Source organism: Microtus pennsylvanicus, chromosome 2 (assembly GCF_037038515.1).
Source record: "Microtus pennsylvanicus isolate mMicPen1 chromosome 2, mMicPen1.hap1, whole genome shotgun sequence".
In the NCBI taxonomy this organism is placed as follows: domain Eukaryota; kingdom Metazoa; phylum Chordata; class Mammalia; order Rodentia; family Cricetidae; genus Microtus; species Microtus pennsylvanicus.
Window position 1 is genome coordinate 4,758,243 of NC_134580.1, and position 15,774 is coordinate 4,774,016.

Here is a 15,774-nt window from a genome sequence, read left to right on the forward strand (position 1 = left end):
CTTGGGAGTACTACTAAGACTGTGACCTCTGACTCAGGCTAAACCTGAGTTTTCCAGACCCATAACTTCTCAGTGATAACCAGTCTGAGTCTGAGCCCTGTCATTTGGCCCAGCAGACTGCACACTCAGTATTCGTGATCCCACAGCAGCATGGAGTACAGTCGGGGACCATCGGGGAAGGTGGTTGGTACAGAAGAAAGGCATGGTTTTTATGAGAGATAACAGCTTCAGGTCAGCAATGGCTGTATACAAGTGGCTGTGCCTATTTGCCCTGAGGCACTGGGCTTGTGCTTGCCATCTCCTATGCTAAGTTTATGATCCCAGAAGCTGGTAGGTGTCAGGCATAGGAAGGCAGCCATGGTGTGTTGGGGCCTAAGCACACTGGGTTTTGTTCCTGCAGAGCTGTCCTTCACCCTCCTGGACTCCATCACCGACAAGGATCCTGTGGTACAGGAGCAGGTCTGCAGCGCTCTCTGCTCCCTTGGAGAGTCGCAGCCAGGCGAGACACTCTGTGCCTGTGAGGAATACCTGCGGCAGCATGACAAGGTACCTCTCCCTTTGGTGGTGGTGAGGTCATAAGGGAGCATCTTCATCTCTCAGGTTGGGTGACGAGTCAGTCTGTCAGAAGAAAGTGCCCTGTATATATTCCCAGAGTTTAAAGATGATGATAGCTGGGTCTCCTCCATGTGGAGAATGGCTATGTCCTATGACTGGTGGTTCTATTATGAGGGGACTGGGTTGTCGCTTCAGTGGACAGCATTCATGAGCAGAGGCTGTTGGCTGTTCCCGTTAGCACATTGATTGGAGATAGGGTGTCTCCCTTGCTGAGAGAGTGCAGGTTGTTTCCAAGTCTTACTGGCTGAGTGTCTAGGGCTCTTGAGAGTCCAGGCTCTGTGCTGGCCTGGGGGAGCTGCTCCAGGTTTGCAGGCTGCCAGTCCACTCTCCATCCCCTTCCAGAGAGTTGTTCTAAGGAAAAAACAGGACCTCTGCTACCCCAGAACATCCCAGTCTGTGGGCAAGCATGGCCTGTGTAGCAGAGCAAGAAACTTGGGATTTTTTTCTGATGCTGTGTGATGTCAAATTGTTAGCCCCAGATTGCTCTTTTCTCATGAGCTTTCTTGTTTTGCTTTGAAATGGGGTCTAGCTCTATAGTACACACTGGCCTTCAACTTGTGACCCTGTTTCTTAGTCTCCGGAGTGGTGGGGTTACAGGCATGTGCCACCACCACAGCTGGCTCTTTATTATTATTTTGTTTTGGTTGGATGGTTGGTTTGTACTTGTCTTCTTTTTCTTTTCTTTTCTTTTTTCTTTTTTTTCCTTTTCTTTTTCCTTTGAGGCAGGAGTTCTCTATGTAGCCCTGGCTGTGTTGGAACTCACTCTGTAGACCAGGCTGGCCTTGAACTCACAGAGATCTGCCTGCCTCTGCCTCCTGAATGCTGGGATTAAAGGCATATTCCACTACCACTGACCTCTCATTAAAAAAAAAGTTTGTTTTTATTTTCTGTGAGTGTCAGAGGATGCCTGTGGAGGCTGGAAGAGGATGCTGGATCCCTAGAGTTGCGAGCAGTCGCGAGCCACCTAATTTGGGAACTGGGAACTAAACTTGGGTCCTCTGGAGGAACAGCAAGTGCTCTTACCTGTTGTGCCATCTCTCTAGCACATGGCCTTCTATCTTCATGTGGGTTCTGGAGATTGGGCTTGTGTTGTCAAGCTTGGATAGCAAGTAGCTTTTTGCTGAGCCATGTCTTCAGCTCCATGGACATGGGTCATATTATGTTGCCTAAACTAATAGACTAACCTCCCTATCCAGTCTTCCTTTCTTTATTTTGAGACAGGGTCTCTCTCTGTCCTGGAACTTACTATGTAGACCAGGCTGACCTTGAGCTTGAACTCACAGAGCTCCACCAGCTTCTGCCTCCCGGGTGCTGGGAATAAAGGTGTGCTCCATCACGCTCGGCAGTCTTCAAGCTTCTCCAGTGGCCGGGACCATGGGTACAAGACACCATTCTCCATGGGTATTCATCTTACCTGCCAACTATCTCATGGAGAAACAGCTTGGTTCCCTGAACATACCCACTAATCCTGCTGTGGTTTGTGACACCTGATGGGAAGGACTCCTCCTCCTCCATTTCAGCTTTTTCTGCTGGTACTGCAGCTTTATTTAGCTTGTCAGGAGGCTGAGTGAAGCTGGGCTTGCTCTGTAGTCTAAGAGAGCTGCCATATTTGGCATGGCTTGAGTGTCTGCCTGCAGCTCCTTTTTGGGTTTTAACTACACCATGTGTTTTGTTCTCTCAGAGCCAAGCATACCATAGTGGTGCTGGCTAAGACCCTTCTCTGTGTGGCCAAAACACTTCTCGCTCTGATGTCCTGGTGTTACATTGTGGTTGTCAGGCAAGAGTTAAGGGTGGGAAGGTGGCCGCCGAAGGGTAAACGGTCACTTAGGGCAGCTTCCAGGAAACTAATGTGGCTGCTGTGCTCATTTCCTGAATTACGAGTTTTACTTCTTTTCTGCCTTACATAATTTTATTTCACTGAGTTTAAAAACAAAACCAAAAACCTGATAACCTCACTGCATGGCTACAGTGGCTCTTTGTTGATCTGGTCCTGATCCCATGGGGCGTGGCCTTTCCTGGCTTCTCACACTAGCTTCTGCATGCTATTCCAAGAGGCCTGGGCTGCTGTTCAGCAGCTGTTCTATGCTGTGCTTGTCACGCTCCGCTGTGTGCAGCATGCAGCATGCACTTCTTCCGACTTGACTGATAGCATATTCACACGTAACTTTTCTCTCACATTAACAGCTCAGCCGATCAATAAATCTATTGGTCGTTATGTTGAGCAGACATTGATCAACAGGAAGACGGTGCTGTCTAAAGTTAGCTCAACTTTCAGCCAGATGCTTTCAGCTTTTGGTAGCTCCCAGACATAGAACCGTGGAGCCAGCAGCCATGAGAAGGGCACAGTGGCATAGATGGTGCCATCTTGCTTGGCTGTAGCAGGCATCTTTTCAAATTCCTCTGAATTTAAATTGGGCATCAGAGGAAAGTTCTGCCAGTTGCTGTTTTGGGGTACACATGGCACCTTATGGTTAGCTTCAGTCTGGTATTTGTGTATTTATGTTTGGTTATCATCTTTCTTTTCTTTTCCCTTCTTTTTCCTCCTCATCCTCCTTGGCATTTCAATATGACCTTGAACTTGGTATGTAAGTGAGGATGATCTTGAACTTGTGATCCTTCTGTCTCTGCCTCCCAGGTACTGGGATTATAGGCATGTGCTACTAGGCCTACCTAGTGTGTGTGGTGTTGGGGATGGAACCCAGCACCTTGTGTATGTTACCCAGGTGCTTACCGCTGTGTTATCCTCCAGGGCCCAGTGCAGAGGGCACTAGGCTGTATGTCTGTCTCTTTCCTGTGCTGGGCTTCATGATTTTAGACCCAGCACAAGCTTCCATTCTCTGTGGGTATTTCTCTTACCTGCCAACTATCTATGCATCAGTCAAGATCCAATTCAGGACAGACTCCATAGAGTAGTTAAGCCATGAAGGTGGGAAGGAGAGGAGAAATAGTGACGCCATTATTTTCCCAAAGTGGCTGAATTTTTTCTCTTTCTTTTCCTTGCTACCATTTCAACTCAAAACACTTTCTGCCTAATGTCCAGTCTCTGGAGTTCTGTCCTGACATAAGGGGATTCTGGTCTGCTGCTTGTCAGCATATGGGTACTTATTCTTTACACAGAGGCTCTGTAGACCATGCTACCATGTTTAGGACTGGCAGCTTATCTATATGTGCACCACATGCATGCAATACCTGTAGAGGCCAGAAGAGGGCGTTGGACTCACTGGAGTTGGAGTTAACGTGTTTGTGAGTCATCTGATGTGGGTGCTGGGAATTGAACCTTGGTCCTTTGTAAGAACAGCAAGTGCTCTTAACTGCTGAGCCATCTTTCCTGCCTCTCTCTCTATTTTTTTGTATTTAAATGTACATTTGTAATGATCTGGACCTGCAGTGTTTCCGCTGCCTGCTGCCACTGGGGATCCTGCAGCATTTTTAATAATCCATTTCAACATTCCTTTGACATTTTCCTTAAAGAGTCCAAGGTCACAGAACCCATCTGCTTCTCACCAGCACCCGGAGATGCCCATTTGCACTGCAGGGAGCAGCAAGTTTCCAGGGCAGCTAGCCAGTGAATATGCTGGAAGAGAAGGCAGGCTGAGCAGTTCCTTTCTTCTCTTTGCTTTTCTGTTAGAGGGAAGTCTTCCCTAAGCACCTTCATGAAGGTGAGGGGAATTAGAAACCTGGGGCCTGGAGGTGGTGGCACGTGCCTTTTTTGCCTTTAAACCCAGCCCTCAGGAGGCAGAGGGGGTGGGATCTCTGACTTCAAGGTCAGCCTCCTCTACTGAGAGTTCCAGGGACGCCAGGAGCTACACAGAGAAACCCTATCTCCAAAAAAAAAAAAAAGCAAGCAAGCCAGCCTGGGAATACCATGTGCTGATCCTTGAGATGTGCTTCCAGGACCAAGAGCCTGAAGGAAGCTGGAAACACTGGCTTCAGATGGACTGGAAGAGATGTTCTCACTGTGTCGTCAGAGCTGTGCTCCCAGCTCCTAATCATTTTCATTGAATAAAAGCATACCAGTTCATATTAATTTTCTGTTCTCCTCCAAAGAAAGCATCAGCAACCCTTCCTCCCCATAACATGCTGGCCATGGCCCCTGTCCGGGGAGAAACTCCTGCAGGAACACCATGTTCCTGGAAAGAGAAATGTGAATGCAGCCAGCTGAAGTGGCTGTCTTCCTCTGTGACTGACCAAGAACCACCATCTCAGTGCAGTCTCCTTCCTTGGGGCACCAACATGCAAGGATTCAAAAACCTTATCCTGAAGAAACAAAACGTAGGGCAGGAGCTCTTTCCTTAAACTGGCAGGTTCCTTGTCTCTGGAGCTAGTTGTGATCTATACTGGTTACCTCCCGGAATGAATGTCTCATCCACTGCGGGCTCAGGAATGATGGGTAATGGCTCGTGTAGCCAACAGGCATGTCTCATCTGCTTCTGGACCAGGGGACTTGGATATCATTTGTGGCACTCTCTTCCTTTCTTTTTAATTTTTTTTTTAAATATCCTGACCAGTTTCCCCTTCCTCCTCTCCTCCCAGTCCCTCCCCTACCAGCACCCTCCCGCCCCCTCCACCCCCTATGCCCCCACCCCATCTCCTCCTCCATTTCTTTCCAAAAAAGAACAGGCCTCCCATGAATATCAACCAAACATGGCATATCAATTTGCCATAAGACCAGGCACCTCCCCTAGCATTAAGGCTGGATGAGGCAACCCAGTATGAGAGAAAGGGTCCAAAAAGCAGGTAACAGTGTCAGAAAGAGCTCCTGCTCCCACTGTTAGGAGTCCCACAGGAGGACCAAACTACACACTGTAACATATATGCAGAATGCCTAGGTCCGTCCCATGCAGGCTCCCTGGTTGTCGGTTCAGTCTCTGTGGGTCCCTATGAGCCCAGATTAGTTGATTCTGTGGGTTTTCTGGTGTCCTTGACCCCCCTGGCTCCTATAATCCTTCCTCCACCTCTTCTGCAAGATTCTCTGAGCAAAGCTCAGAGACCTAGGATAGAACCAAACACGACTGGCAAAAAAAAAAAAAAAAAGTGGGGGAGGGCTGAAGAGATGGCTCAGAGATTAAGAACATTGACCACTCTTACAGAGGTCCTGATTTCAATTCCCAGCAACTACCTGGTGACTCACAACCATTGGTAATGATATCTGGTGCCCTCTTCTGGCCTGCAGGCCACACATGCAGACAGAACACTGTATACATAATAAAGAAATAAATCATTTTTTTAAAAAAAGTCAATGAAATGATCCCTAGGTATATTCTGCTATACCCATAGATTAATACGTAACCCAATTATCATCAGAGAGGCTTCATCCCACAACTAAAGGAAACAGATGCAGAGACCCACAGCCCCAAACATTTTAATTGCTTTTCCCTTTATTCATGCATTTATTTTATATTGATGGGTGTTTTGCCTGCATGTATGTGCACCACATGTGTGCAGTGCCTAAGGAGACTAGAAAAGGGTGTTGGGTGCCCCAGGGGTTGGAGTTATAAATAGTTGTGTGTTGCTGTGTGGGTGCTAGGGATCCATGTCTTCTGGAAGAGCGACCAGTGCTCTTATCTGCTGAGCCTTCTCTCTAACCACATGTGTGGCTTTCTTAACTATGTTGTCTTATATAGGTCCCAACTGACATGTCCACCTGCCCCTCCCCTGCTGTGGTGGACATGTGACTGTGGGTGAGACAGTTTATGGCAGAAGTGAAGAGGTAGTTTCAGTGCCTGTAGAATACTAGCTTGTTCTAGGCCTGCCCTTGCTCACACCCATGCCACCCAGTGCAGGCTACTCTCAGTGGGTACATCAGGCTGCTCCCACTGAGGACAGCTAGAAGCCTTCATTAGCAACCCCTCCATGGCCCCTTATGGGCCTAGACAGATTCTATCCCAGCCTTCCAGTATAGGCTGCCAGCTCTTGAGTCCAGGGTGTGGACTATGTCAAGGATTAGTCCAGGAGGCTGGGTCAGTAGTGCGCCCCAGGCAGTGAACAGAGAAAGAACGTGGCTGAAGGAGGGCAGAGGTAGCTGTGTTTGACTTTGAGCACATTTACAGCAGGAGCCTAGCTGCAGAGAAAGGTGATTCAAGGAGGGCATCTTATCCTGCTGCCTGGGAGGCCAAGTGTGGGAGGAAGAGGTGCCCTCTAGGAGACCTTGCTGGCAACACTCAGAAGGCAGAAAGTCACCAGCTCATCTACTTGCAGTTTGCCTCACAGGACTGCTCTTGGCCCTTTCAAAGACACAGATGTAGCACGATTAATAAAAACCCAGAGACAGAAATTGGGGTTCAGTCTGAAGGTCAGAAAAGCAAAACAGCCAGCCACTGACTCTTACCTCAACCTCAGTCTAAAATGTTGATCCTGCCTCCAGGAATCTCAGAATGAGACTCTGACTGAGAGCTGTGTCCTCCTGTTTCATATTCCTCTCTAGTTCTGGGATTAAAGGTGTGCACCACTACCACCTGGTTTCTATGGCAAGCTAGTGTGGCTACTGGGATTAAAGGTGTCATTGCTGCCTGGACTGTAAGGCTGGCCAGTTTGGCTGTTTTATTTTTCTGATCCTCAGGCAAGCTTTATTTATTGAAATACAAATGAAATGCTACTACACACAGGCTCTGAGGCCCAGCCAGTATATTCTCTTTTAAGGGTATGTATGGCCTTGCACAGTCTAGCCCCTGGAGAAACAAAATGCACACAGAGTACCTGGCTACTCTCAGAACATTCCCTGGGAACTTCTCTCCTCAGCTGGCGCATCCATATCGTACGAAGATCCTGAGGGCCATGGAGACAATATTGAGCAGCCACATTGACGAGCTGGACAAGGACACTGCTGTCATTGCCATCCTCTTGGCTTCCAATGAGATGACTAGAATCAAGGTGAGGGCCTCTGGCCGTATAGGCTGGGGAGGACAGCAGGGAGGACAGCTCCTTTTCTTTGGCCTCCATTCCACAGTATCCGGAACAGGGCTGGAGTTTGACTGACAGAGACCCCTTGATCCTGTGCACCCCTTAGGGGCAGAGAACAAGACACCTAAATTTCTAGAGGGTGAGGATAGGGAACCCGCACTCAGGCTAAGGGCTGCATGCAGCCCTTTTCATTGCCAGACCTTACCTCACCAGTCTTGTGGCTTCTCCCATAGGTGTCGGGTCCTTACAGATTGGAGGTGGGCTGAAGAACTTGCCATTTGGTCTCTAACCTGCATTCCCTAGGAAAACTGGAACACAGTAGCTTTCCCTCTTCCAGGCACTACTAAGGGTAGAGTAGTATCTTGCTTGTGTCTCTTGAGAGGTGCAGGGAGAGATCAACCTGGCGATTGTTTGGGATACAGGAGCTGGACTGTGACTGGCAGCAGGCAGCAAGCAGTGTCCTGGTGGCTGTGGGGAAGCGATTCATCAACCAGGTGATGGAAGAGGTGCTCAGCAGGTTCCAGCCTGGCATTCTGCCACACTCCTCTGTTTTACACACGCTTGCCAGCCTCTCCGTGTCCAACGGTAGGTGCCGTTGTGATTCTGGTCCCTTGATGTCCCTGAGTAGTTTGGGGGCCCCTGAGGACTACCTGGGTTTCTGGTTTTGTACCTGAAGCTATGAAAAGTACCTCTGAGGGCCCCTTCAAAGTTCTGAAGAGGGGGTGGGTGGGAAGTAGGCTGGGCCTGCAGCCCCTGTGACAGCCTCTCTCTTACAGCATTTGGCATGGTTCCCTTTCTGCCATCCATCCTGAGTACCATGCTACCCATGCTGGGTATGGCCAAGCAGGACGCGCTGAGGGTGGTCTTCTGCTGTGGTAAGACAGTGGGCATTGCCCATCTCCTTCAATTTCTGAGATGGGACCCCTCTTGGGAGACTGTGTACAAAGATATCCTTTGTGATAGGTGCCATTGAGGTGGGTGTGGGCTGTCTACTAGTGAGGTAGGGCTCAGATGGTACAGCCTCCACCCCATTACTGCCTCTTTCCGATTTGGGGATGGCCTCTCCTTCCCCTGTGTTTTTATTCAGAAGCCTAAGTAGGCCTGGAGCGTGGGAAGAGCCTTTTCTCAGAGCATTGTTTCCATTTTTATACTGCATGTTCCCAACTAGCAGAGTGACCATTCCCTTGGTATCTCAGACCTATGGTGGGGAAGAGCCACATTCCCTGTCTTCCCACCATTTCTCCTGTGGCTTGGGTATCCAGCCCTTTGTGTGCCTGCAGAGGCCCATGGGCAAGCTGTGGTCTGGGCATGGTGCCTAGTGATAAGTGAGGTTCTCAGTGGTGGAGGGTCTTCCCTCCTCCTGGAAGGTGGAGCAGAGGGTCACTTCAGTAGACGTGGAGATGGCCTTGGGCTTCCTGGATGTCCAGAGCAAGGCTTCTGATGCTTGGTGGGAAGAGTGCATCTAGGCCTTTCTAGGACCCTCATGCCTCAAGTTAGGATCTTTTACTCATGCCCAGCCCTCCCAAGTGGCTTCTGTTAGAGAGTTCTTGAATTTTCTGCCTTTTTCTTTCCCCTCCTCACAGCAGCAAAGTCTAGGAGGTTCTTCAGCTCCTCCCATCTCTCCTCAGTCACTGCTCTCCCATCTCTTGCCCTGTCTTTTTTATGCCATCATCAGTGGGATATCCCTTCTCCCTAGTACTTTTCTGTCCTGGGCGCTGACTGCAGGGCCCACTAGCTGTGGAGTTGAAGTCCCAACGTGACATGGCAGCATGACCTTCATGTGTGTCAGCTCATGTACAGAGCGGCTCGGGGTGACGAGCGAGCTGTAAGGAAAGAGTAGGGTCTGTGAGAGGAGAAAAGGCTAAATAAAAGTATCAGAAGCTAAGTTTTCTACTGAGGAGAAGTAGGTGGTGTATATATACAAGGAGAATGGACATCTGAGGGCAGCATCCCCTTTGAGACTCAGTGGATCAAGGGAGAAGGGACAGAGGGGAGTAGGTGGCAGACATATTTGCCAGCTCTCTTCCCTCCGTAAAGGACGAGAATCCTCATACCTGAAAGGACAGCGGATCCGAAGTGGTCCATACCAGAATCTACATACTATAAAGTGTGACTTCTGGAAAAGCTTGAGCATTCAGAGCCACATCCCCTTCCTGGGACCCTGAACCTAACATGGCAGGAAATAGCCTCTGTGGTAAAGCCAGGCTCGCGTTTGAGAGTTGCCGCTTTGAGGGCCAAGAAGGAAAAGAAGACTCAAAGCTATGGAGGGGGACGCCGGGCTGTGGTGGCGCACGCTTTTAATCCCAGCACTCGGGAGGCAGAGGCAGGTGGATCTCTGTGAGTTCGAGACCAGCCTGGTCTACAAGAGCTAGTTCCAGGACAGGCTCCAAAACCACAGAGAAACCCTGTCTCGAAAAACCAAAAAAAAAAAAAAAAAAAAGCTATGGAGGGTTCCCATACCCTTGTGAGGGGCACACACCAACCACAAAGCAGCCACTTGACACTTGGTTATTGATGCTCAGTACTGGAGAGAGAGGAGGTAGCCTTAGAATCTCATGTGCATTCTGGCTCTCTCTGTGTACAAAGATTGTAGGGGCATCTTACTGTCTGTCCTGTACGGGCTGAGCCATTCCTGTACAAAAGGAAAAGGATCAGTTTTCCCGTGGTTTTTATGATCTGAGAATTAACATTTACGTGAGGATGCCCCACTTACCACTCTGCCTTTGTACCATCAGTCAGATGGTTTTGGATTGCATGAAGGTGGCTTCGGCAGGATATGAACCCTTGACTGGTTCCAGAGGGTAGGAAGCACAGAGATTTCTGCCTAGTGCCCACCCTGCCCCTGTTGCTCTGTTTATTCTCTCATGGCCCAGACCCAGACCTGTGTCTTGGGCTCTAATCTAAGCCATATCTCTTGGACCTCTCATATGACTGCCCACAGCAACTCAGAGCCTCTGCTCTATCCATCTGTGTCCCCATTCAGGCGCCAGGGTATAGCCAAGGAAGACATGAGTAATAGCCCTGCCATCCTGTGCCCATCCACATAGGCCTGGAACCTCTTTCCTATTTCTTCTTGCCCTTATACTGGCCCTTGTGCTGTTAGGAACATGATCTGGGGTGGGGGCACAGTGCTTCCTTCCTTTGTCTCTAAGGTGGACTTAGGGGCAGGTTATTTCAGGGACATGGGGTCAGGGTGTTGGTGAATTGTCATCGTCCTGGGAGCTCAGAGAGAGACTGTTTTCCTTCCTTCCCTATTCTGACCGTATGGTATAGGCCTCTTGTGGCTTCTTGGAGCTTCAACTTTTACTCACCATTGTCTGCTTTTATTACGCATGGCCATCTCTCCCCATCCCTTCTGTTCTTAAGTCAGGTTTAGGGCCACTCTCCTATATGTGACCTTGTCCTGACAGCCCTGTAGCCACTCTGTTTCCACAGAAGATACAGATTTGGGAGAACTCTGTTTATCCTAGTATGGTCCAGCGGTCACCACCTAACCAGGTGCTGGTCTAGGCACCATGCACACTGTCTTGGGAGTTCATGGGCAGCACTGGGGAGCCAGTGTGGGACATGTCAGGAGTTGCTCACTGTGGGCCATCACAGCTCTGCAGCACTTCAGTGAGAGCACCCTGGAGTACCTGGCCAACCTGGACCAAGCCCCAGACCCCACAGTCAGGAAGGACACCTTTGCTGCTGACATCTTTGGCGCCTATGACATTCTTTTCCACCACTGGCTGCAGAGTCGTGATGCCAAGGTACAGCTATGATCCATCAGGGGCCAAAGGCTCAGCCTGTGAGGCCTCCTTCTCTCTGCCAGGGTGGTCCTAAGGGGTGCGGGAAAGGACCCATGTTCCCTCCCTACAGTTGGTGCTTAGGAGGTGGTGAAGAACCCCTACATCCAACTGGACTCAACCTGTTCTAAAGCTTTGTCATGAGGGTTGGTCATTGCAGGTCCTATGGCATCCACTCTCTTCCGGAGACTATGTCCTACCTGGCCACCATCCGACCTCTTGCCATAGTTGCCCCATAGATGTACTAGTAACTAGTAGCCACCAGGCTTGCCTGTTAGACCTGGGGTTTAGAGCCATGAGCAGACAGGGAGGTCTTTGCTGTCTTTTCAGCTCCGGCTTGCAGTGGTGGCGGCTCTGGGTCCCATGAGCCACCTGCTTCCCAGTGAGAAGTTGGAAGAACAGCTCCCTAAGCTCCTCCCTGCAGTACTCGGCCTCTACAAGAAGCATGCGGAGACCTTTCAGATATCCAAGGTATTTGTAGGGAAGGGAGGGCACAGCAACCCCAGAATCCCTCAAATCCCTGCAGAAACAATCCTTACTTAAAATTTTGTGTTGGCTTATGAGGTGAGCGGCTTCCACTAAACACTCGATGGGAACTTGCTCCTTTACCTTCCATACTGACCTGTGACCAGATTAAGAAAGGTGTTTCTTAATCTGCCTCCAAATTCTGGAGGTTAAAGTATAGCTTCTTCATTTGGGTCTTCAAGGGCATTAGTGTTCTCCTGGACCACATCCTAGGGCCTCTCTTCCCTCTTGTGGAGCAGAAGGTAGACTGAAGCCTTCTCCTTTCTGTCTTGAACAGAGCCTGGGACAAATTCTCGAGGCAGCTGTGAGTGTGGGCAGCCGCACCCTGGAGGTTCAGCTAGATGCCCTCTTGGTGGCTCTTCATGCTCAGGTAGGCTGGGAGATGAGTACTTGGGGCAGTGGATCTTGTGGGGATGGGCCCTTCAAAGTGAGTTGCCCAATGGGATGCATGATTTGAAGGGGGTGCTTCAAATGAAATGGGCTTCCTGAGCATCACATGGGTGTGGCCTCCAGGGATGAGGCCACCAGATCTCATGATAGATGGTTATGAGCCACCTTGTGGGTGCTGGGAATTGAACTCAGGATCTCTAGAAGAGCAGCCAGTGCTCTTAACCTTTTGAGGCATCTCTCCAGACCCTAGATTTATTTATTTTATGTGTATGAGCATTTTACCTTCATGTATGTTGGTATACCATGTGTGTGAGTGCCCTTGGAGGCCAGAAGAGGGCGCTGGGTCCCATTAGACTAGAATTACAGATAGTTTATAAGCCACTGTGGGTAATGGGAACTAAGTCTTGGTTTTCTTGAGGAGCAGCCAGCACCCTTAACTGTTGAGCCATCTCTGTAGCCCCTAAATACATAATCTTAAATGATCTCAAGACATGTGATTAACTTGGCAGTGTGATCAAGAAGGCAAGAAATATTTCCAAAAAATGTATCCTCCCTCCCTCTTTTCTTCCCTCCCTTCCTCTCTTTCCTTTGTTCCTTCTATCTCTCCTTCCTTTTCCGAACAAAATGAATGCTTTATTCTAGAAATGATTGGTGTCAAGTATGCTTTTCTAGTAAAGTATTTCTTGGGGTTTGTTTTATGCTGATAGAAGCCCAGATCTGTTCTCTGACACTTGAGTGCCAGTTACATGTTTGTATGTTCTGTTTCTCCCACCCTGCTCCCAACAGTAAGGGACTAACTAGAAGTTGGCCTCTGAGTCCCCTTTGATGATGGGGATGTGTGTCCTGCTGTCAAAATCTGTGCACCCTGCTCCTGGGTGAGGAAGGGCTGGAGAACAACCTTTCTGGAGGCCTGGGCCCAGTGTTCCACCCAGTGCCTTGTGGACAGAGGTGCCCCCTTACTGGTCAGCTGGCTGGTGTCCTTCTGTTCTACCAAGATAGTTCTGTTTTTGTTTGTTTCATTTGGTTTTGGTTTGCTTTTTTTGAGACAGGGTTTCTCTGTCTAGCGTTGGCTGTCTTGGAACTACCTCTATAGATCAGGCTGGCCTCAAACTCATAGAGATCTGCCTGCCCCTGCCTCTTGAGTTCTGGACCACCATCCAGCTAATTTTAAAATTTAAATCGTACATGTTTTTGTTTTGCTTTGTCTTTGAGACAGGGCCTTATGCAGAATAGTTTGGTCCTGAGTTTATAGGAATCTTTGCCTCTGCCTCTAGAATGCTAGAATTACAGTTGTGTACCACCACACCTGGCCTTTGTATCCCTCAGCATTTGACAGAAGCAAGCTACATCCTCTAGTGTTACAGCTCTCGGTCAGATCTTGAGTAGCGAGTAGCGGGACCTTACCAGGAGCCATGTTACAGCTCCTGGGCCTGGGTGTGTGAGACTTTCAGCCCTAAAGTCCAGCTCTTTTGCCTCAGGCCTTTTTACTTTTCTTCTGTATATCTTACTTTAACTGCTTCTCTTGTCTGACTGTCAGGTGGCTGCCTACTTCTGGCCCTGGGTGTCTCCCTCATACTCTCCTCTTCTTCTTTCTCTTGTTTGTCTCTCCCTAGATTTCTCCTCCTATTTATTTTCTCTGCCTCCCAGCCCTGCCTATCCCTCTCCTGCCTAGTCATTGGTCATTCAGCTTTTTATTAGACCAATCAGGTACCTTAGGCAGACAAGGTGAAACAAATGCTACACATCTTTACATAAACACCCATACTCACATGGTTAAACAAAGACAGCACAGACAAATGTAACATAGTTAAAGTAACATTCTGCAGCATGATCAGGTGTAACACACCTTTGCTTCATTAACATAATATCCCACAACAGGCCCGATGCTACACAGACTGGGTTTCTCTCAGCTGACTCAACAAATAATTCAAGCATCTTACTTATCCATGTGATATAGCCAGAAGAGAGGTGTGTGTACCAATCCTAGCAAACTTGCCTTGCAAACGAAGGCTGATGTTTGTAGGAGTCATAGAGTTGGCTCTTTATCACCCGTCATAGCCTTTCTTCTCTGGTAGACCACCAGGGGACATGCTTCCTCTCTGGCCCAGGTCATCTAGAGTTCACCAAGGCTTGTCATAACAAAAAGTCCAGTGTAAGCTTTGAAATAATCCTGACGAGGTCTGTACCTTCAAGAGTCAAAGTAAGCAGCCATGTTGTGTAGCTTACTCAAGATGTCTGGAGTGTTTATGATGATCAGTGTTGGTATAAGGGTAGGATGGCTGTCTGTTTGGCTGAGTCATTTTATAGCAAGGGAGAATCCAAAAGTTGCCAAAAGTTAGGGAATCAAAGTGTCCCATCTTCCCGCATCAGGAGGGTTTGCAGTAAGAACTCACTGCTGGGCTCATGAGATGCTTCTGTGAGTAAAGGTACTTCTCCTGAAGCTGGATGACTTAAGTTCACTCCCTGGAATTCCCACAGAAAGGAGAGAACCAACTCCATTGAGTTGTCTTCTCTGATCTTCACAGCCATAGCACATATACCCCTCCCCCACTAATAATAATACTAAGTAAATACTTTTTTTTTTTTTAAAAAAAAAGAACTTATTGGTGCTGGGGAGACAGCAGTTTAGCACACTTGCTGCTCTTCCACAGGATCTGAGTTCAGTTTCCAGTATCCACATGTTGGCTCATGTCCACATGTGACTCTAGTTCCAGAAGAGCCAGTGATGGTACCAGGCACACATTTGATACACATACATACATGTAGACAAAATAAAACTCATCTATAAAATAAAAATAAATAAATCTTTTTTGTTGTTGTTTGGTTTGCTTTTTCGAGACAGGGTTTCTCTGTGTGGTTCTGGCTGTCTTGGAATTTGCTTGTAGACCAGAGTAAGAATTTACCAGTCTAAGTGTGGTGGTTCAAGCCTTTAATCCCAGCACTTGGGAGGCAGAGGGAGGTGAATCTCTGTGAATTTGAAGCCATTCTGGTCTACATAGTGAGTTTCAGGACAGCCAGAGCTATAAAGTGAGACCTTGTCTCAAATAAACAAAGCATAGGCTGGAGAGGTGGCTCAGTGAGTGGTTAAGAATGTTTGTTGCTCTTGCAGACAATCTGGGTTTGATTCCTAGTGCCCACAGGACAAATCTAACACTTTCTTTTGTCCTCCAGGGGCACCAGCAATGTATTCATCTATTTAGGTAAAACACTCATACATATAAAACAGTAAAGTAGATCTTTAAGTTACTTTATTTACGTGTATTGGTTTTCCACTTGCATGTTTATCTGTGCACCTTGTGCACTGGTACCCACAGGGGTTGGAAGAGGGCCTCAAGTCTGCCATGTGGTAGTGAGAACTGAACCCAGGTCTTCCGGAAGAGCAGCCAGTGCCCTTAAACTCCAAGCTGCCACACCAGCACCTCTTAAATTTTCTTTAAAAAACTAAAAGCAACAATAACAGAATACCTTCCCAGTGCCCCCAGGTGAGGTCTTAGTCTGTTGCACAGCAGGGCCCTGACCTGCAGTGAGTCCATCACCACACTCTGTCCTCTCTCCT

At 48.5% G+C, this 15,774-nt stretch overlaps 1 protein-coding gene across 6 annotated transcripts in view; it reads left to right on the plus strand.

Annotated features, from left to right (window-relative positions):
• Window positions 1–15,774, plus strand: part of Mroh1 (maestro heat like repeat family member 1) — a 70,606-nt gene that overhangs the window by 14,739 nt on the left and 40,093 nt on the right. For all 6 annotated transcript variants that reach the window (XM_075959646.1, XM_075959644.1, XM_075959649.1 and 3 more), the window contains exons 4-10: window positions 401–546; window positions 7,354–7,485; window positions 7,938–8,100; window positions 8,292–8,390; window positions 11,116–11,267; window positions 11,634–11,774; window positions 12,106–12,198. In XM_075959646.1, the coding sequence (XP_075815761.1) occupies window positions 401–546; window positions 7,354–7,485; window positions 7,938–8,100; window positions 8,292–8,390; window positions 11,116–11,267; window positions 11,634–11,774; window positions 12,106–12,198 (926 nt within the window). The remainder of the gene's footprint in view (window positions 1–400; window positions 547–7,353; window positions 7,486–7,937; window positions 8,101–8,291; window positions 8,391–11,115; window positions 11,268–11,633; window positions 11,775–12,105; window positions 12,199–15,774) is intronic.